This window comes from Cryptotermes secundus, unplaced genomic scaffold (assembly GCF_002891405.2).
Source record: "Cryptotermes secundus unplaced genomic scaffold, Csec_1.0 scaffold540, whole genome shotgun sequence".
In the NCBI taxonomy this organism is placed as follows: Eukaryota; Metazoa; Arthropoda; class Insecta; order Blattodea; family Kalotermitidae; genus Cryptotermes; species Cryptotermes secundus.
In genome coordinates this window covers 980,167-1,002,485 of record NW_019742447.1, presented here as the reverse complement: position 1 = coordinate 1,002,485, position 22,319 = coordinate 980,167, and the positions used below count along the sequence as shown (strand labels likewise).

The 22,319-nt window shown below is 35.6% G+C and overlaps 1 protein-coding gene and 1 long non-coding RNA gene across 4 annotated transcripts in view; one reads left to right on the top strand and one right to left on the bottom strand.

Moving 5' to 3' along the window:
* LOC111873194 overlaps window positions 1–16,461 on the top strand; it is a 183,155-nt gene extending 166,694 nt beyond the window's left edge. The window contains exons 8-13 of the mRNA XM_023867708.1: window positions 2,703–2,873; window positions 7,187–7,597; window positions 8,325–8,455; window positions 11,565–11,754; window positions 14,536–14,636; window positions 14,927–16,461. Coding sequence (XP_023723476.1) covers window positions 2,703–2,873; window positions 7,187–7,597; window positions 8,325–8,455; window positions 11,565–11,754; window positions 14,536–14,616 — 984 coding nt within the window. The 3' untranslated portion in view covers window positions 14,617–14,636; window positions 14,927–16,461. The remainder of the gene's footprint in view (window positions 1–2,702; window positions 2,874–7,186; window positions 7,598–8,324; window positions 8,456–11,564; window positions 11,755–14,535; window positions 14,637–14,926) is intronic.
* Window positions 16,462–17,414: 953 nt separating this feature from the next.
* LOC111873186 overlaps window positions 17,415–22,319 on the bottom strand; it is a 7,666-nt gene continuing 2,761 nt past the window's right edge. The window contains exon 4 of one of the 3 annotated variants that reach the window (XR_004513979.1): window positions 17,415–17,777. This is a non-coding gene — a long non-coding RNA (uncharacterized LOC111873186). Of the gene's footprint in view, window positions 17,778–21,050; window positions 21,908–22,319 lie in introns of those variants that run through there. The other 2 variants (XR_002844361.2, XR_002844362.2) reach the window with 2 other exon arrangements.

Sequence of the window (22,319 nt, the reverse complement as noted above, 5' to 3'; positions counted from 1 at the left end):
TTAACACACGATTACATTAAATTAGGTAAATGATTTCAGACTATTGTATGACTGTGACAGGTATATATGATATTTAACTGGTATGTGAGGTGTTATATTTATTGTTTATATTTATCTTGAAACTAAAGCGCATAATAATTTTTTGTACTTAATATATTTTGGGTGGAATTGTATATAGAAGATTCATGTTATTGATAATTTAAATTCTTTGTTTTAATTTGTTTGTATTTAATGAAATTGTTATCTACACTGTGTACTATTTTATATCGTTTTTATTGTTTATCTTGACTGTTTCAATGTTTGGAACTTATTTTAATATTATTATTGACATGTTCTATATCCAGGGTTGTATTTCAACCTATGTTTTGGATTTACTGAATTTGAAATAAATGAATGAATGAATGAAAATGAGAAGTAGAGATTCATGTAGAGATTTATTTAAGAAATTAAAAATTCTACCTCTTCAATCACAATATATACTACTGCTTCTCTTATTTGTTGTGTACAACAAAAATAAATTTGAATTAAATTCCAGTATCCATAACATGAATACTAGACAATAATATAACTTCCATCTACTTTCATCAAACTTTTCACTATATCAAAAAGGAGTCTACTTTTCTGGCATAAAAGTGTACAATAGTCTCCCACAAAGTATCAAAAACTTGAGTAATGATACTATACATTTTAAATCAGAGCTAAAGAAATATCTGCATGCTCATTCCTTCTACTCTGTAGATGAATACCTCAATGTAAATAGAGAATAATGTAGAATTAAGCTATATTAGTTTAAGATAAAATTACTTGTACCAGTAGGTATTATTTTGACTTGTTCTATATCCAAAGGTATTAACCTACTTAGGATCTATGGAATGCAAATAAATTCAATTCAATTTACAACACTGTCAGTAGCTACACATAACCTGTGTTAAATTGCAGGTTCTTCACAACTCGTTAGCTTTGTTAATAACAGTGAAATTTTTGGGTTGACAGAGAAAGTGACGTATACCAAACTTACCATGGGTATGTGTGAAAAAGACATAAGTTCAGTTCTATATATTGTCATGCGTAATGGAGTTGTGCAGTTTTTGGATGGGATGACTGGATTTATTGACACCTTATACACTCCACTCAAAACTACAGGCAATACAACGCTATTGCTATTCCCACTCTTTACAGGTCACTGTTACACACACTAGTGTCTTCAGTCTATTATGCTCTCCACTAGTCATTTCCTGGTAATGGATTCATAACTATCTCACTGTCACTTCAAATGACACATGAAATCTTCTTTGCACAGTTTAATTCTTTGCTTGCCAACTCCAGAGACTCAATTCTAATTCCTCTGCTTCCCAGCTCATATCCTGGCAGGCTGGCATGTCAGAACCCAACTACCTCAAATGATCTTCTTTGTCCTTTTTATAACCTCTTGGAATGGACCACGGAGAAACACACCCTTTCTATTTTTGAGAAGGTATGTATACAGTGCCATTGCATAGCAGCAGGAGTTGTTAGATTGCCACAGGAATGTGTTTACCGAGCAGTTGCCTAGCAAAGAATATCGCCTCTGATTTCACTATTCTGGCTTTCAGGCGTCATGTCACAATATGAGTTTCAGTCTGCTACATAAAAAAAAATCAATTTTTTTATCTTACTGTCAAAATATGTGTTTCAAATTTATCTTGTAAGTCAAATATTACATACAATTTTGATATTGGTATCATTACAACTACCCTCAGTTACAGTTTGAGAAGGGACTAAATATATGAATTCACTCACTCATGGAGCTGAGCCCTTCTTGAGAAGCTGCCAATTGTGCAGCTACTCAAGAACTTCCCAGCATTTTGTGGAACCGAAGGTTCATTACTGTGTTTAGAAGAGCCTTCCACTGGTCCATATCCTGAGCCAGATCAATCCAATTCATATCATTCCATTCTCTCCCTCAAAGATTCATTCTAATTTTGTTCACCCACCTACATCTTGGTCTTGTTAATGGTTTCTATCCTTCTCGCTTTTTCACCCATATCCTACATGCATTCCTCTTCACCCCCATTCGTGCTACATGCCTTGCCCATCTCACCATCCTTGACTAGATCATTCTAATTATACTTGGCAAAGAATATAAAATTATGAAGGTCCTCGTAGTGCAGTTTTCTTCAACCTCACATCACGTCATCTCTCTTCAATCCAAATATTCTGCTCAGCACCCTGTTTTCAAACACACTCAGTCTATGTTCCTCCCTTAATGTCAGAGACCAAGTTTCATTCCACCCCACCACCATCACCACGCACAGACCAACAGGATTTTTAGACAGCAGATGAGAAGACAGAAGGTTCTTGACTGAATGGTAGCAAGTATTATCAGAATTCAATCTCCCCTTAATTTCCTCATGGATCAGATTTTGATTTGTTATAGTTGTTCCCATATATCTGAACTGTGCCACATTCACAAAACGTCTGTTAGCTATCATTATGTCATGATTTTGCCTCACATTCTTGTGACGAGACAACAACATATACTTACTTTATCTTTGTTTACTTCTCGGCCAACCTCCTTACTATCGTCACTTAAAGTGAGTGTGTTTTTCTTTATGGTATATATATTATCAGACAGTACATTCACATCATCTGTACATATGAATTAGGAATAATACTAATCATAATCAGATCGTAGGAAATTTAAGGCTGTTTTTTTTTTTTAGATTCGACGAATTAATAGCAGAAACACACTCACTAATGATTCCCGAAGTGTCCAGCATCGTCTAGCAACAAGTCGCATCCAACACGAGATAGATGAGGCCACAGAACGTGAGAAAGAACTGCAGGAAGCTGGCATGATACAGACTATGTCTGAAGAAACAGTGGATTCAAAAGTATGTGCGTTAATATTTCATATATTTTGGCAAGAATGTATCTCTTAACCTTTCTCCATGTTAGTTTCTATTTACAACAGTGCTTTTCTCTTACTTTATTCCATGATATCATATAATTTAGCTTCTTTAAATTATATTATTGAGAGATTAAGAGAGACTTCCTTTGTTGATCTCAAGTACCAAATAAATTCAGCCTGCAAATTCCAGTGCTTCTAAGTTCTATAACACATATAGTACAGAAAGGTTTAACCTACCAGAAAGCGTGATATAAATTATAGGTAAACTTTCAATCATACACTTAACATTGTACTGGAAAGATCATATTGTAATGCTATGGAGTGAAGTAGATGTGGTTTAGATTGGTAATTGAATATATTTAACTCTTGTATATCCGTGACTACAAGTAATTATAACCATTTCACTAATTCACGCACTTTACAGTTAACTAGAGCACATGCTTGCATCTTCGCAGCCTGCTGTGTCATCACCAGTCTTCTGGTAACAGCTTCCATCAGTGGACTTTCCCTTCCTCTGGTTTCCAAAACTGTCCCTGCATCAGCTACAGCAACTCTCAACTAACTGATTGACTGTCTCTAGACTTGTCCTCCTTAAAACACTTCAGCACAGACCACTTAAAAAAAAGCCATTACTCAGTAACAACTGTCTCTGCTGGCTTCACAGTTCTTGCCTTGAGCAAATATGCCACAGTATTTTATAATTCTTAAAGAAAAATAAGCAACATTTGTTATATTTTATATTGCACAAGTAAGCAGTGAAATAATAATTGGAGTGTATAGAAAACAAATTAGAATATTTGTGTCTGTTTGCAGTGCGTTACTTCCTTGCGTTTTTAATGCAGGGTTAGTACCAAAAGAAAATGCTAAAAAATTAGAGAGAAGTTTGGTATATTTCTTACTGTAGATCAAATTAGAAATAATCTTACAATTCCTTACAGCCATTGGTAAAAGCAATAACCAAACATGGATTCTAGTGGACAGCATAACACAGAATATATCAGAAAGATTTTACAATACTCTATAATTATCTTTTGTATTTGCATCTCTTATTTAAAAATAACAGAGATAAGATACACAGACCTGTAATTTTACTTGTTTTTATATGGGTTTCCACATAGGGAGAAGAGCATAGGTTGTGGGTGTCTGAGAGCAAACTGCCAAGGAGAAGTTTTCAAAGACTGGGAGTAGTTGTTCCACACACTTAAGCTAATATACTGATCTGTTACACTTTTACTTTGAAGCACATATTAAACAATGTATAAATAATAATTTTTTCTTTGAAATGTATAATAATCATGCTCTCAAGTCCCGATGAGGTCACTGGATTTCTTTCAGTTGACCTAATCCTTCCAGCTGCACTATGGCCCTAGGGTCGACTCAGCCTCTAACAGAAATGAGTACAAGGAATTTATTAAATAGTTCTCCTAGGGAGTAAAGTGTGGCCAGCACGTAAGGCTGACAACCTTACCACCATCTGTGAGCCGATTGTCTAGATAATGTGGGACCCTCGACGTCTCACAACCCTATGGGTCCTTGACTTTAATTTACTTTACTTTACTATAATTATAAGAATAACCATATAGATCCATTGCTAACTAATGTCCACAACAGATTCCTAACATCCACCAGTAGAGTAACTAGGAGGCGGCATTTTTACACAGTAAGTGGGACAGCTACATGACACAACAATGAAAAAAATGTTGGAAGAGGTGTTTTCTGTGCGGTCTGTGCTGAGATGTTATAAGCAGGATAAGTCTAGAGTTTAGTCAGTTGTGTGGTAGTCACCAGCCAGTAAGGATGTGAAGACAGAAGCTGAGAGCCATCACTAATCTCCACACTTTACAAATAACTACTTGTACAGCACCTGCTAAGCCTTCTTAGTCTGTTACAGTCTGCACTAGTCGTTTCCTGGGAATGGCTTCTAACAGAGTTTCTTCAGGTTTTGTGCTCATGTCATTACTGTCTGGCAAATATCCCACAATTCAACTGTTCCTCCAAACTGACGTGGTTATAAAAGCTCAGCACAGACTACTCAGAAAACACAGTTCCACAATGTTGTACTTCAGTTGTTGCATGTTATGAATCTGCTGCCTAGCAGCAAGCCTTGTTCTGTGGTTTCTTTCCCAGTCATTACCCAGCAAAGTTTCCGCACGCTGCAATATGTAAAATCTTACTCATACTGAAAACAGTACAATTTTATGTTTTTTAAAGAAACCTTCCAACAGAAATTAAGAAAGATCTGCATGACTATGCTTGTACAGTACTAAGTTAATATACATTCCTGGATTTTGAATAAATTTGCTTGATTTTATGAACTATGACTTCAAAATATTTAGGTATAATTATGTTCCATAATTTGGGTTTTTGTTAATTCAGATTAATCCTTCCCATCTGTAAACACATATTAGTGATGTTTCATTGACCTTTTTCTGACTAAATATGTGCAAGCCACTGATTCTTCTGAAAAATACACTGAAAATCATTTTATAATGACCATTTCAACTCTTTTCAACAGCATTCTCGGATGTCTTAAAAAGTTTCCAAATGGGAGTCCTTCAGTTAAAATTTCAGTTTTGTGACCATCAGAAAATCTTATGGAAAAGTTTGTAGAGAGTACTCTTATTGATTGGTTTAGCACTGGTCACTGGTGGTGAAGGAGCATATGTGTGACACAGAAACATTTGTTGAACCAATCATAATTTCTGTCATTTCATGTTCATAAGCATTACAAAACTAGAAGGTACAATGCTTGATTCGTTGTTCATTGCAAAAGTACTATTTGTAATAGACAGTTCCTTGATATAAGAAGAAGGTAACCAAGCAAGTTCGTTCAAGTGGTAATGCTTCTAACGTTTTTATCCAGGAAGTGCCCAATTAGAATTCCAGCCTGGGTACCAACTGTCCTGGTTGAGGTTTTTCGTGATTTTCATTGGTTCTTCTAGGGAAATTCCAGGTTATTGCCCTGGAATAGGCCACGACCATTTTACTTTTATCTTCTTTCCAATTTTCCCATTCAATAGTCATCTCACTATTTTACACTGTATTGTCTGAGCTACTGACAGCATTATTAAACAGATAAGAAATTAATAAATCAGATGAAATCAGATCAAGTAAGCAGATAAGGATGTTTTTGACCTTCAACTTTGACATGAGCGCTTTTCTTATCATTTTTTATGTGGGAGACCCTTGATTTTCCATTGGAGACTGGCATTTTGCTTTGCATAATATTGAAAGATCAGGTTACACACTCACTTTAGCACAATATTTCTACATAAGCTCGTTTTCTTCCAAAAGCTCAGTTCTGCTTGGTCATTGAGATTCTTCAGCAGAATCTTGCATATGATTTCTCATTCAGATCTGTGGCCGAAGTGCACCTTCATAGTTTCTCTGTTCTTGTTTAATTAATTTGTTAGACTGGGGTGTTATGGACTGGTTTCATCTGGACCAGTGGCAGGTTATTGTGAATACAAATATGATATTTTGGGTTCCTAAAAATGGTGGGAAATTCTTGAGTAGCTGAGTGACTGGTGGCTTCTCAAGAACAACTCAGAACCATGGAGTTTGTTGGTTGGTTAGTTTGTTAATTTCCAGGACATCATTATTAACTTATTCACTTCCTATTTGAAACTTCTTAACTATAAAAAAGCCTGTGCTGTATATATTGTTTCATTTCCATAAATTTCTGGTTGCTTTTTAAAAATACCATAATACCTTCCTTGCTCTTTTCAGTTTCACTATCATTTTAACATTGGTTATCTGCTCTCAAATCTCTTTTATTTTGACAAAGAAATAAAATGTTGTTTTGGCAAAGCATTTACTGCTAATACAAACTGAACTGAATCAAAATGATGGTATTACATATTACTGGCAAAGTCGCATGCTTTAATATGCACTGGGTCAACAGAGATACCATTTCTTGAAAAAGAAATTTTCTTTACTTCTGTTGGTTCTTCTTCTGCTTCTTCCTCTTCTTCTTTTGTGATTTATTTTACATCACTCCCAACACCTAGACTATTAACTTCGAACTCTTATTGTTAACCCTCCTATCATGTATATGTTTAAAATTATAGAAGAATCAGCATGCATCTGCAATTCACTATAACATATATTCTTCTTTACATGAAAAAATCTGTTCTATATGGAAAAAAGAGAGCTGCTGTTTATGTTAAAACATTATACCATGACTTTATAATATACACACTTAAAATGTTTGAACACAGCAGCTGGGTTATGAGAGCTTATGGTTTAAAGTAAAGCAATGATTGAAATTATTACACATATGCATACACTTTTCAGGTAACACGGTTCACAGATTTGGCAGAATTTGCCATTGAGGAGCAAGATCGTAAACTTCAGAAGTCAATCTCTACATCACATGTTCCACAATCTGTAGATGAGATGGATGGACAAACCAGCATTTCTCATACTTTTGTACAGAAAATTCAGAACAATATTGGTTCAGCAAGAGGCCACAGAACTGCTGGACGAACCATGTCACAGAGTCCCAGCACCCCAACACTCAGTCCACGGAAGTTTCCCAGCAGTTTGGGACAAAAGGGACTGATGGAGAGATTTCTGGCTACTCGAGGAAAGATAGGTACTCTCAGCTCTGGCTTTGTTACTGGAACATCACCCACCCCAGGACCACTTCCTGCACCTCCTGTTACAACCAACAAACTGGCAGACATGTCACTTGATGAACGGCAGGTGAGTACTGACAAATAATTTTAAGTGTAGAGAATTTCAAGGGCTTATTCTGTAGCCCAATTGTACCCTAATACTTCATTTGATCTATTGGCTTTTTAAAGTATTCTCAATTTTATGGCCCATTTAAACATGGAAATTAAGCAAGGTGTTAAATATGCAACTATTTTATATGTAAAATGACAGATGCAGTTTCACAGACAACAACTCTCTATGTATCCCTACAATGCTTTGCATGTAGTTAGTAGTAAATTAAACCATTCTTTTGCCAAACAAGTTGGCTCATGCAGTGATTCTTCTAACTTGCATTTGAGAGTTGACTGGAACACTGACTATTCTGAGAGTGGTTTTTGTGATTTTTGTCAGTCTCTTGAGGCAAATTGTGGGATACTGTCCCAGATTAGGCCACAACCATATCCTTTCTCATCCTTTCCAATTAATCCTACCATCTGATATTACATAGCCTGAGTTACTGACATCATCATTAAATAAATGTGTGCGCGTGCGTGCTTGTGTGTGAACACACAGACACACAGATGTTTTTCAATGTTGTGTTATAAAAATAACCCAGTCATTGGACATGGTTATAAAATAGAATGTTAAATCTACTGACATAATTGATTAAATTGGCTGAGTGAGCCTGTTCTGTAATATTAAATATCTAAATCAGCACAGAAAACAGTGGGTTAATAGCTACAGTTTTTATAATATCTCTATCTTCATCAAGCAGAATATACAAGAAAGCGATGAAAGAGAGAATGGAGACATTCAGAGAGCAGTTTTTCGCCGAGGATATATTTCAGCTGAAGAAAAGATGAAGGTGGAAATGCAAGAGATGCAAAAACGTGAGGAAGAATTGAGGTATATTTAATTTGATTTTGTCCTGTATAAATAAAAATGAAATCATATTTATTTGCATTTATATGTAAACCTATGTAAATTAAGGAAACTGGGAAACTGTAATTACAGGGACCCCAATATACAGACTTTGCTTTGACAAATTCCTATTACATTACTATTTTACATAGATACTAATCCATTAAAACTAAGATAATTTACAGGGATAGAAGTTTAATCACATTCAGAAGAGGCTACTTCAGCTTGTACACGCTTGCATCTTTTAAACTAAATTTTTACCATCATGAACACCTGTTCTATTGCATTATGTAAAATTGTTTCCAAATCACCAAATCTATTGCCTTTCTAGTTTCTCTCTCCCCAAGTTTAGGGATATAAAAAACATCATAGGGTGAGTATGGTGATTTGGAATGCTGTCTCACTAATGGAAAACTGTGTTTACCTGAAAACTACTGCACAAGCTGGGCTGGGCAGGCATGAACATTATTAATGGTAAATTTATGACTCAACTGGATTCCCATTTTTGCAGATGTTTATGATGCACTGCATCATAGAGATGTTGCATCACATGTAAAGAGAAACATTTGTTAATAGAATTACCTTGTGGAGCAAATTCATGGTGCACAACAAACCTTGTAATTGAAGAAAACAATCAGTGGCACTTTGGTTTCACTGCACACATCGCATACTGTTTTCCATTTGGAGAATTCTGTTGTAATTGCTGCTTTGTTCTAGGCCATAATCATAAATCCTTTTTCCACCATTCATTATGTTATCTTCTAAAAGGAGGGTGGGGAGGCGCTAATCTCAATCACCAGCAATTAGTTCTTTCTAAGGAGCCCAACTGAGCAGGTGTCTTCTCCCATCCCCCTCACCTGAGAATGGAAACATATCTAGTTTCCAAAACGTCATGTTTTCTATTTCCTAGAATACCGGACAATGGAAAAAGACCAAAAACCCAGCAATTCTGTGAAGTATTCGAAGTCCTCAGGAAACACCAGTCTCACTGAAGAATATTTTAACAAAATGTTTTTATTAAAGAATATATATAGTTATGTATTCAAAGCCGTGAGAAAACACTAGTCTCTGAAAAAGTTTTTGAATAAAATCTCTTTTTTATACTGCCATGCCCATCTCTGCATCTTGGTGGATAGTAGTAACTTAGTGTTCTACTAATATTATATTATAGCATCCTGTTGCACTTTTCACTTAGTATCAGTTAGTTCCACAGTGTCATTTGCAACACTAACAAACACCAGTGTGACACATCATTGTTTTATAAAACTCTGCCACATATTTCCCCAAAAGAGCAATGTAAGTACTACTAAAATGTGTGAACAGAGTTGAAGTAATTGTATATGAATATATACAAAACTGCAAAATTGAAGTGTTTCAAAATTTCTCACATGGGCAAATGGATTCATTCTTAACAATGTATTTTTATCTGAAGATAATGCCTCAAAAATGTATTAAATATGGACTATATTAGGACCCATTGCAGAATTGAGATTGTAAGTTTAAAACAGATAATATTGTGACATGTTGACCCCTACCTCCCCAGGTGCACGTAGCGGTAACGTAGCGATCGCGTAATAGGCGAGTAGTAACCCCACAACTCTCCCCGCGGTGACGTCACGAGCGGAGCCGAAGTGAGCCGAGCGGAGCCGACGTTAGCCGAGTCCCCGCAACCTTGAAAGCTATGCAAAGCGAGTCAACAGCGGTGACGTCACCAAGGGGTAACAGCGTGCTAGGCTATACTCCACGTCACACTAGCAACAGCGAACGGAATAAAAGCCGGCTGAGCAGCAAGCGAGAGGCAGTGTGCTATCAACGAGTTCTCAGTTCGCAAGTTACGAGCTACAGACGCGTGTGCGAGAATCAGTGATAGTTCGGGATAACCAGTTATATCTGGAGTGTGTAATTCAGGGAGACTTGTATAGCTCCCGCGTTATTAGTACGTGAAGACAAGTGAAGATCATGTTAAGAGATTTTGTTGTAGGGTTTGTAAAGTGTGGAAACACGTAATATTGTGATAATTAATTGTAGCCGTTGTTTGTAGATTGTTAAATAAACCAATTAACCATCTCTATGGCGTCTTCAGTAACGTAAACACGTTACAATATTTATTAATTTCCTTTTGCCACAACACCATTCCCAGCAGTCATATGAATGCCAGAGTCACCTTATTGAATGGCAGAACGTTTATCATTCAAGGAACAGAAAATTTTGTTGTAGTATTGGAAATTTGGAAATGTGTGCTAAGTACAAAGACTGCGGCAGCGTGAATTGGCAACGGAACCTCCAACCCAATTAATAAGCTTGCATTCATGATAGACTTGAGGCCAGTGGTACAGTGTATGATGTGGACAAGCAAAGATCTGAGAGGCCTTGCACAACAATGAGTCCCCCCTCTACTAATATTGTGTTGGAACAGTTTACACTATCAGACATTAGCAGATGGCACATGAACACACTGTCATTGAGATGTCAGAAGCTATCTCAATACCCTAACAGGTCAATGGATAAGACAAGGAGATAGTGCTGAGTATCCCCCACACTCACCTGATTTAACCCCCCTCGACTTTTTTTACCATGTGGGTGTTCCTGAAGGATATGATATATCATAGAAAACCACCGACATTAGAGACTTTACTGTAAAAAACTGAAACATCGCTTGCCACAATCCCAGTTGACACCTTTGCCACTGTTGGTCATGAATTAGTTGACGGAACCCAGAAGTGTCTACAAGCTAATGGTGGACACTTTGAACACTTGTTCTAGCTTAACATGTGTTGCAGCCATCTCTTTCTGTGCAGATAAAGTTTGGATTACCAGTAAATTATGTAAGCAGATATTTTGAATTTTGATGTGTACATGCATTTTCTGGGTCCCTTTGTCTATTAGATCACTTGTGAACATTATGATGTTCCCCTATATGTTACATCCTATCTCACTACCTTAAACTTTCTTAGCTCAAAATATTTTCTTTGGCATTTTGACATGTGAAGAATAACTATGTGCGTGAATAAGAAACAAAAGTGTAGCATTTTATTTACTAAATACTATTTAAATTTCCACAAAAATTAAAGATTCATTTTTTTAATTTTCACAGACTGCAACGTGCTCGAATGTTTGCACGGTCTCAACCAAATCTGCTGTGCCTTGGGGACGAAGAGGAAGAGGAGGGCCACACCATAGATAGAGACATGGAGAATCACATCCCTCTTCGCACTGCTTTGTCAAACCCTAATTTATTGGACTCAGAAACAACTCCTAATGGTGACAGCAACTCAGTAGACAAGGTCTTGTTCATTTCTTAATATCATAATTAAATAAAAACTATAAATTTTGGGCTTGATGCATGCAAATCTGAGCTTGAGAGTCATTCTTAACTGAGTGACTAATGGATGGACTCAAATCTCAGCATTTACTTGCAACTATAAACATGCTAAACAATCCAAATAAGTGCTTAATAACTGATCTTCATTGTCATATTTGTGGCGTACAGCTTTTGACCACCATGGTCTGTGCTAGGCTGGTTAGTCTGAAAGTAGGTATACACATTTTATAGATGGGAGAACTTGTGTGGTAGATATTGTAGTCTTCTGAGTTATGACATTGTGCAGTCTGACAAGTGAAGATGAACATTACAAAGAACATACTGTCTCATATTCAAGGTGAAAATGGGTAATTGATTATGTACCAAACTACCAGATTATACGGTGTTACTTTTGTGATCCAAGAGGTTAAGGTACGTAGGAAAGATCAAGTATCGATAACTCTAGTACACCCCAAACTCAGTCAACTTTAGGTATCTAGTCCGGGGTTTGAGAAAGGCCACTTTCATCCATAAAAGTTAGTTTCTCTTAACCTTAAGAGAAAAGATTTCCTCTGTTTTAACTCGTTCATATTTTTCTGTATTTATTTATTCTGACAAAGAAAACAAAATACACACTGTGGTTAAACACAGCCAGATAAGGGCCATGAAATCCAAATATAATTCAGATAGTCTGTGAATAAGCTTTGTTGCTGAAGAATAGACATCTACTTGCAGTACAAGATGAACAGTCTTCATGGTAATGTGGATAACTGTCCTTCTGCTCTGTTCTCAAGCTGGGTATACTTCTGAGGGGTTACATTTATTCTGTCATATTAGTCTGTTGTTATTTGAAGCAGCATGATCAAGAATAATCTCAACTATTTAAAAAAGAGCTAAGTGGCCTCTGTATGAATTTAATCCTAGTTTCTAATAAGCATATTATGCCTTAAGTATCAAGGTCTTCTCTTTAAATACGATGTTTCACAGGATCTTATACGAAGGTTGTACTCTATGAAATACAGTGAAACTAGATGTAGGCTTACATATAAGAAAATATGGTGAAGAACATTATAAGCGTTTAAAGCTCTTGGTCATAACTGATAAGGACTTACCTTATTTGCCACACTGGTATGCAAAATATATGAACATGAAATGAAATGAATCCTCATGCCATTCATGAGTTTCCTCTGTACAGTATAAATAATTGTAATAGTGAGGTGCAAGTTCATGGCAAATTATTTACCTATTCCTTCAGCAAGCAGCAAATTCAGACTCATGTATGAGCCAAATATTGAATACCTTCCTCACCAATTCAACAACTTATGTATGTATGTATGTATGTATGTATTTATTTCATCTCTATAGATCATTATGATAGGTAATGCGGGTATTTCCAGCATTATGTTACAGCAATTATTGCTCACAAGCTCATGGTCTCTATACCCCAGGTGTCTAAGGCTAGAACAGGCAGCAAAGGACTCCTAGATTTAGTACTTTTATCTCTGGAGGAATCTGAACAGAAATGTATACAAGAATAGTTCTTTCATCATCAAAGGACTTCAGAACGGACAAACACATGCAGTTAAAACTTCAGTTCCCAAAGATAAACTTCAGATCATAGAATTCATGTATATATTGTGAGCATGCTTGAAGTCAGGGCTACTGTTGTTACTTCTGTGGTTATGTAGTAAACTATTGCCCTGCAACTTCATGCAGTGTGTTTTGATCTCTTGAACACAATTATTTGACTTCCAGTTTTATTTTGGTCTATGTTTATGTATATGTTTAAATTATGCACAAGCCATTGTATATTTTCTCTTTCCTCATTTCAAGCTCTGTTCACAGCAATGCAAGAATTCAAGTTCACCATAACCTTTTAACCATTAATGCACTTTTAAATTCACTGTATCCTGGTGCTTCATATCAGTTACTTAAATGCCCATTGAAGTATGCTTAACATAGCAAGGAACACACATCTACTGTTCTGCTACATCAGATGCAGTAAATGGATAAATATGTTACTAGGAAGACAAAATAGTTATTCATAGTCTGTCATTCCTATGGGATGAACACATTTGCAGCAACTGTTAGCTCATATCCACAGTGTTGAAACATTATAATTCTGTAATATATTGTAGCATGTAGACCTGTTGCTTAGTAATGACTCTGTAAAAAAGTACCTGCTGTTAGGCGATGGATTCCTGACAAGCAACAGTTGAGCTACAACAACAAAGAGCTGTGTTTTCTACATGGTCTCTGCCAAAGGGTTATAAGCAGGACGAAGTTTACAGCTTAGTTGTGGGATATTCGCCAGCCAGTAAGGCTGTTAATAGAGGACACTGTCCAGGTCTGTTACCAGGGAGCAACTAGTGAAAGCAGGCTGATAAGACTGACTGTGTGCTCTAGTGATCTGTAAATTCTGGAGATTAGCAATGGCACTATAATTACTTGTAGTTACCATTTTTAAGTGGTCATTAAATCCAGTCACCAATCTAAATTCACTTTATTGTCATTTCTTACATGTGACAATATTATGGAATTACCAAATTTCTGGTTAGGAATGTATGGTTAAACAAAGTAACTCCCCTAAAACATAATTTTACACAGCTAAGGATTATTAATGTCTTCACACACTGCTGTATATGCTCGTTAAATTTAATTACACGTTATATTTGTAAACAGGACAGATTCAAGTTAACTATGCAGAATAATCCAACAATATAAGAAGATATTTTAATGAAAACTGTGATTATTTCTCTTCCAGCCATCCTTCAGGACAATCCGGAAACAGAATGCACTGATTGCACAGTGGGAGAATATGATTCAGCAAAACATCGAACATTAAACAAAACAGCCATTTGATTAGTAAGTTGATATACAGCAAGCAACATAAATGAAAGCGTGGCATTATTATTCCCTAATTATATGTTGAATATGTGAATTTAGAGCAAGTATTTTACCTCCAAAACTAATGGAGCAAGTAGCTGAACTAGATATTTGTAGGCAATGCACATAACTTTACAGAAAGTTGAATATTTAAATTATTCACTTCTTCTGTTCATGAATACAAATAATTCACTATGGACAAAGTTCTTGTTGATTTTGTTTGTCTGGTTCTGATGAAGAAAATATATATTTGTTTTCTCTTATTTCAGGTTGTATATTTGAAGAATATGAATATTTCAGTAGAACTGAAAACCAGTGTTTCTTTATGTGGAATATTTAACATTTAGAACAAAGGAAGCTATGTAGAATGGTGAAATGTTGCTAATTTAGAATGTTTAGCAACATAAAACTATATTGCTTTTCTCTACATGTTATGTCAAGATGAAGGTTCAACATGGAAACAGAGATGGAAGTGTGACAAGCAAAAAGTAACAAATGGTAGTCTGTTTTTTCTTATTGAACTCAACTCAGTCAACTAGCATGGTGCTATCAAGTTAAATTTTTCTTAGAATATTTTGTGCTATTTTTTGAAATAGCAGACACTAGACAGCAGCATCCTTTTTGGTCTGTGAATAACTCACTAGAACAAAAAAAAAATATATCAGTAATTTCTGTGTAGTTATTTTCTCAAATTTTGATCTACCAAGTAATCTTAAAAGTGACAAAGATACTTCATTCTCATTTAGGGAATGAAAAACACATAGTTAAAAAATTGCAGCCTATGTCATTAGAAGAATCAATGTTTTCATTGACATCTCACTGCAAGTTTACTGTAAGTGATGTTGACAGTATAAAATCAAAACATATATTAAGTAGTTTTCTTTTTTTTTTTGCTTATTCCATTAGCTGCTCAGCTGAAAACAAAATTATATATTTGTGAAATATTTATTTGAATTTTAACTTAACTCATCTTCTATTTCAATTATGTAATCAGATGTAATAATTAATATTGAGTGGGATATTAATTCTTTACTACTTATTTTTTAAGTTAACTACAAATTCTGCTTGTTAATCAGTTATCACAGGCCGTCAGTTACATACATTAATCTTTATTCCATGTTAGGTGCGGGAATATTCAGTGAAATCATAAAAATCATCTGGTTGTGAAATAAATTATTCATTTTGTATGAAAACAATTATATTCACAATTAAGCAATGTTAGCAGTAAGAGATCAAAATCGGCATGCTTCATCAGCAAAAAAACACATAGAGAAGATGACTTTGTGACACTTTGTGTCACTTTGTGTCTAATCCATAAGTGCAGCAACCGTAAAAACTGGAAATTCTTAATGAATCATGATATGCATTCTATCATATTATTCACAAGGGAATAATTACCTTTTTATATGAATTAAACAGTTATAATCCACTGTGACCTGGCCTTCACACTTCATATTGCTTAGCTGGCCTGGAATGGTTTTCATATTATTTTATATAAAATAGAGAATTATTTATATTCAACATATTTTTTGGTACCTTGGTGAATACCTTAACTGACATGAGGAGCAGCTCAGTGTTATTTTTAATATGTAAAATGCAATACATTACACGTTAATGATTTCGTTATGTTCTAATTTTCATAATGCCAGCCATCATGATGTGCATGAATCACAGGCGCCAATGAAGTGTTTTATGTCCTTGGCCCCTGACACACATGTCCATTATTTGTCAGTAACTGTAATGTTACACTAGTATATAACAATATATTTTTTCATTATTAATAAAGATGTTTGTGTCAAGAGAAGACTTGCAACATCATTATTTGCATAAAATTCTTGTACTGTAGTTAAAATACCTGAAAATGATCACTGTAAAATAAGCTAGGAAAACTGTTTGCTTTATTCATTAATTGGTGTAAGAAGTTTTTATTGTAGCCAAGATTTCAAAGGTAATGACATGAGGAAGAACATACACTTTGTTTCCCCTGTATGACAACATATTTTGCAGTATCTCTGTGCTTCCACTTTTTAACCTTCACTGTACTGAAATCCTGCATTTAAATCTTTTATATACTCTTTCTCTATCTCCATCTAATGGTCAGGCTAAGAATGCAAGAAGCTACATCTTCACACCCCCATATAAATTCAGGGCATAATGCTTAATTAATCAGAGAGAATATTTGTCTCTCAAGGAAAGAATTAAAATCAAGCTGAGTCTACATGAAACAAAGCCCTACTTGAGAAGTTAATAATTGTACAATTAGTCAAGAAGGTTCCACATTTTACGGAACTCCTAGATTAATTAGTATTCAAAAGAGCACACCACAGTTCCTGTCCTGAATCAAATAAATCCAGTTCATGCCATCCAACACTATTTCCTAAGATAAGAGTTTAATATTCAACTGTGCCTGGTTCTTCCAAGTAGACTCTTTTCCTCAGGGTTTTCGGTCAGAATCTTACATGTTCTTCTCACCTATTCCATGTATGCTACATACCAACCATTTCATCTCTTCATTTTAACCCTAAAAATATTTGGTGAAGCATACAAATTATGAAGCCACCCATTCAATTTTCACAATCTTCCATTACTTCATCATGTTCAAATATTCTCAGCACCCTGTCCTCAACCAAACATTCTTCTATTAAAGTGACATGCTAAGCTTCATACCCATACAAAACAACAGGAAAATTACAATATTGGATTGAATTATTAAATATCTCAGCACAGAAATTAGCACTTCAAATCACTATGAAGTCTTCTTACTGTTTCTTCTTCAGTCACTCTGGAACCTCAGAACTAAAAATTCTTCTGAACTCACTCCTCCAGCTTATAACTAACTCGTAACTGCCATGAACTGAAATTGTTTCTGTATTCACTCCGTTATAAGCACTCTGCACAGGCTCCACAGAAAACACCGTCTCTACTATTTATGACATCACCGCTTTTATAGCATGGTCCGATATATAGAACTGTATTTATCGAGCCGTTGCCTAGAAGCAGGTTGCACAACTGCTTTGTTCCATCTATGCTTGGTGCAAATGACATAGAAAACACAGCCTCATCTAATGTTGCATGCTGGACCATGTACAGAGCTGCTGCCTAGCAATGCGTTAATCAAATCTGTTAACAATATTTTAATTTGTATCAAGATCCATATAGCCACAGGCACTGACACACAAACCCACCCATCCACTCACTTGTCCTGCCACTAACCAGTCATTATAGTGACTGGCCTACATCCATTCACCCCTTATAAATGGACCATGGCCATCCAGCTTGTAGCCATTCACCATACTGCATGCATTGCCTTGTTTACTTCCTATAATTAAACTCCAACCATATAGCCCACAGCCAGTCACTATACTGACTCATCAATCTCAACTCATAGAAGCAACAATGAAGTTCTTAGGTGTACAAACTCATCACCAAAGTTGTAAATGTGCTGTAGAAATCAAGAGTGTATTTGTACCTTATAATAAAAATATAATTTAGACACGGTTTTCATACTATTTGTAATAACTGTGGTTGCCATCATTTGAATGATTCCAATTGATTTCACCATTTAAACACAGAAAACCCTCATTATAATTCAATTCAATTCTTTATTATTTATGTGCCAAGTCAACAGCCGCAAGGCCAATTACAGACTTAGCACAGTGTAGATGAAAGTAATTACATTATAGACAAACACATGTCAAAAACAAATTACAGGCAATTACTTGGGAAAAAACAATAATGAAGAAAAGTAAACAAACAAGCAAATAAATGATAATAATTCAATTCATGTTTATTTACGTGCGATAACTTAACAGCACAGTGGCCAATTACAAAGTTAGCACGAGTATATAAGGTACAGAAAATAATTAAAAAATACAAATATGACAAATCTGTGAGCATAAATCTAAAGACTGAAATATATACATACATTTATGAAATATTACGAGTGTTGCTAATACTATTAGTAACTAAATACTAAGATAAGACAACTGGGAGTGATAGCATAAATTAATAACAAGTCAATAAATTAAAACCAATTACATAAGAAAATTAAAGTTAGCCGAGGTATACACATTTGTAGTTAATGAAAACACTAATCAAGTAACACCGTAAAAGGTTTGGTACATGCTTGTAAAATATGATTCAGAGAAACTGCTCAGTCTGCAAATATGTCAAGATCTTTACCCACCATGTTGGTAGCAAGGGTGCACCGAGAAGAGGGACAGTGTCTTTAACAATAATAATAATAATTTCATTATCATAAAACTAAGTGTTATTAAGAAGTGAAAAATGAAACACAAATATGGATGCAGACATAATGATTTCGAATATAACAGACAGAATCTGGCTGTATACAATTGTGAATTTTTATAGAGATATTAGGCACTAAGAATATTTTGTAGTTAGAAAACAATTTAAAATGAAAAAGAACTCCAATATAGAAACTGTTATGTAATTATGTGTTTTTATGCTTATTGTGTATACTGGCTATGTATCATATGGTGTAACTTCTTTGAATACCCTTTCACTTAATTATATATTACATCAGCACTGATGACATGCTGTTCCCGCTATCAGTCCTTTACAACAATGGTTTGCTGTATACATTCCGACAGTACAAATCATTTGATAGTGCTCACTGTTAACTCCTCTGTGACATGAAGACTGGAGGATAGAACACTGGTATGGTGGCTGTCAGTACAAACTGGGCCAAAAGTTTGCTTCAATCTTTTTAAAGAAATGATGTCTGATGCCCATGTAGTGGAAATTTACACTCCCAAGATAGATACATAGTGACCACAGTGTTGTAGTCACATAAAATTATAAGCATATTTAATTGTTTTGTTTAAATTTTTGTTTCATACTTACGCTTAATTGATGCCACACTCAAAGTAATTAATTTAATTTGATCATACTGATTCATGTTTCTTGGGGAATAGTGGAAGTAAATTGGGAATGCAGAAATACTACATTTCTTCATTTAGGCTAAAATTGCATGAGTACATTATGGAGCTTAGAATTTGTCTGTGGGGTTTGAAGTTGGAAATCTAGGCACAAAACAATTTGTCACCATATGTCAGGTCCAGTGTTTGAAAACAGGATGTTGGAAAATAATATGCATTTGAACTGAAGAGGGATAAAATTACTGGAGGTTGGAGAAAACTGCATAATGATGAGCTTCATAACTTGCACTTTTCACCTAGTACAATCAGAATGCTGAAGTCAAGGAAGATGAGATGGGCAGGGCATGTAGTACAAATGGGGAGAAGAGGAATGCATCTAGGATATTGGTGGGAAAGCCAGAAGGAAGTAGACCATTAGGAAAACCAAGATGGGGGGGGGGAATATGCATATGAATTGCAACTGGCATTAATGCTATAAATGACAATAGACCTTCCCCTAAAAGTTGTAAACATTGGCCAATGTACAGGAATAACAGCATAAGAAGTAGGATCTTAATATAAAATGATTTATCTGATGATGGCCCAAATGGCTTAAAGTTTTTTTAGTGGAATCACCATAAATTGATTAAATTTTTATAGGAATTGTGTCAACAGAACACACAATAAATTGTTCACATACAATATGACCCTAAAATTCGCTATCACTTATAACAAAAAAGTTTTTATTCCCCCCACTACACTTTTTAATTTTCTAAGCTCAACAATAACATGATGCAGGCGCAAACTTTAATGACATTATGGATCTGAAATTATGAATGGTAACAGATCCTAGGAAAGAAAGTATTTGCTGAGGTAATTTTGTGGAATGATACACAGTTCTATGCATAATTTACATATGAAGACAGCCTTGTGAGACCGTAACATATCTTATTGAAAATAAACATTTGTGTGATGTCAGAGCCCTACTGTGGCCATTTACAAGTTGTGAATTCTCATTATTTTAGTTTAGATCTTAGGGAAAACAAATAATATTATCATCCCGTTATTGTTCTCTTAAAACAAGGAAAGCTTCCCTTTCACATATGATCAGAATCACCAGTGCTCTATGCAAAAGTATTGTGACATAGACTCACATCTATACAATGCCCAAAATGTGCGCATGCAACAATAGAAATGATATTTCAAGAATTGTTTTCTATGTGGTTCGTGCCATACCCATTGCTAGCCAACAGGTCGCTAAACACTCTTGCAACAATGAATACTTCTATTACTAGGAAACGGCGTGGTAAACATGCTTTTGCAATAGTAGAGGAACCAGTGTTTTCTAGGATCTGCCTTGAGACTATAAAAGTAGTCAGCCATAAACCCTTTAACTAGACTGACAGAGGCCTTGTATATATTATACATACTAGATATTAAAACTCAATTGTAAATAAGTGTACATAGTGACAATGGACTAATACTATCAACTATGACTAATGACAGACCCGACCTCTTGTCTGAGAGGGCGCCCCACACGGACAGGACAGTAACTTTTATCTAAAAAGAAACAGACTGACTCACCATCAGTCGCAATGCGACTTTGACCCTTTAACTTCGAGGAGAGTCAGTCAGAGTAGCAAAGGTAATCATGTACCACCTGTGAAGATTGCACTTCATGAGGTAAGTACTGTGAGAGTTCTTTGTTGGGAATTCGTGTAATCACTGCCTGAGCCATCCTTCTGCACCTTTGCAGTTGATAGGGCGCCATTACATGGTCTGGGAACCACAGCAAGGTGCTTGGGGGTAGAAAGAGGATAATGTTCTGGGTTGAGCAATGAGATTCTCTCTTAGGGCTTAATGGGCCTTGCTTGGACGAGAGAGGTCTTCCTGGTGAAGAAGTCTCTGGATCACAACTCGATATTAATAATACACTTCTTTATTAACAGCACTATACAGTTACAAGCAGCAGTCACTTGCAATTACAGGTGTACTTTTGGCACTCACTGTACACTACTTCAAGATTCGCAACACTATGTTACAGTACGGTAGATAATGTACGTCAATCTCCCAGCCCGGTATCTCACCAAATATACATGTTCACTCACTGATCGGCCAATGTCTTACTTGTCTCTTACTTATCTGTCTTCGCCATCCTGGATCAATCCTTTAAATACTGTGAGATGATGTAACATCCAGAACCTTCTCTTTCCAGATCATTCTCGAAGCTGCTTCTACTGTTTCATAGTTCGAGAACATTCTGGAAGTTTCTTTTATCAGACGCAGTGGGATGAGTAGCCATTCACACACCATGCCGACTATTAAAGAACCTTCTAGTAGCTCTTATCTGTACATTCCTCATTGCGAATTCTTAGAACAGTTAATGCAAAACTGGGCATAAGTTGCATTTAGTATAAAATTGGTACTAAGTAAATATTAATTTCTGAAATTTATGGCGGTAGGTAATGACCAATTACAGTACAGAGTTACATTCATGTCATAAAAGTTGATTATATAAGGCAGTGCTGTGCGGGTGCCAACACACTACTACTACCACTACTACCACTACTACCACCACTACTACTACTACCACTACTACTACTAATACTACTAATAATAATAATAATACTACTAATACTACTACTACTAATACTACTACTAATACTAATACTACTACTACCACTACCAATACTACTACTACCACCACCACTACCACTACCACCACCACTGCCACTACCACCACTACCACCGCCACCGCCACCGCCACCGCCACCGCCACCGC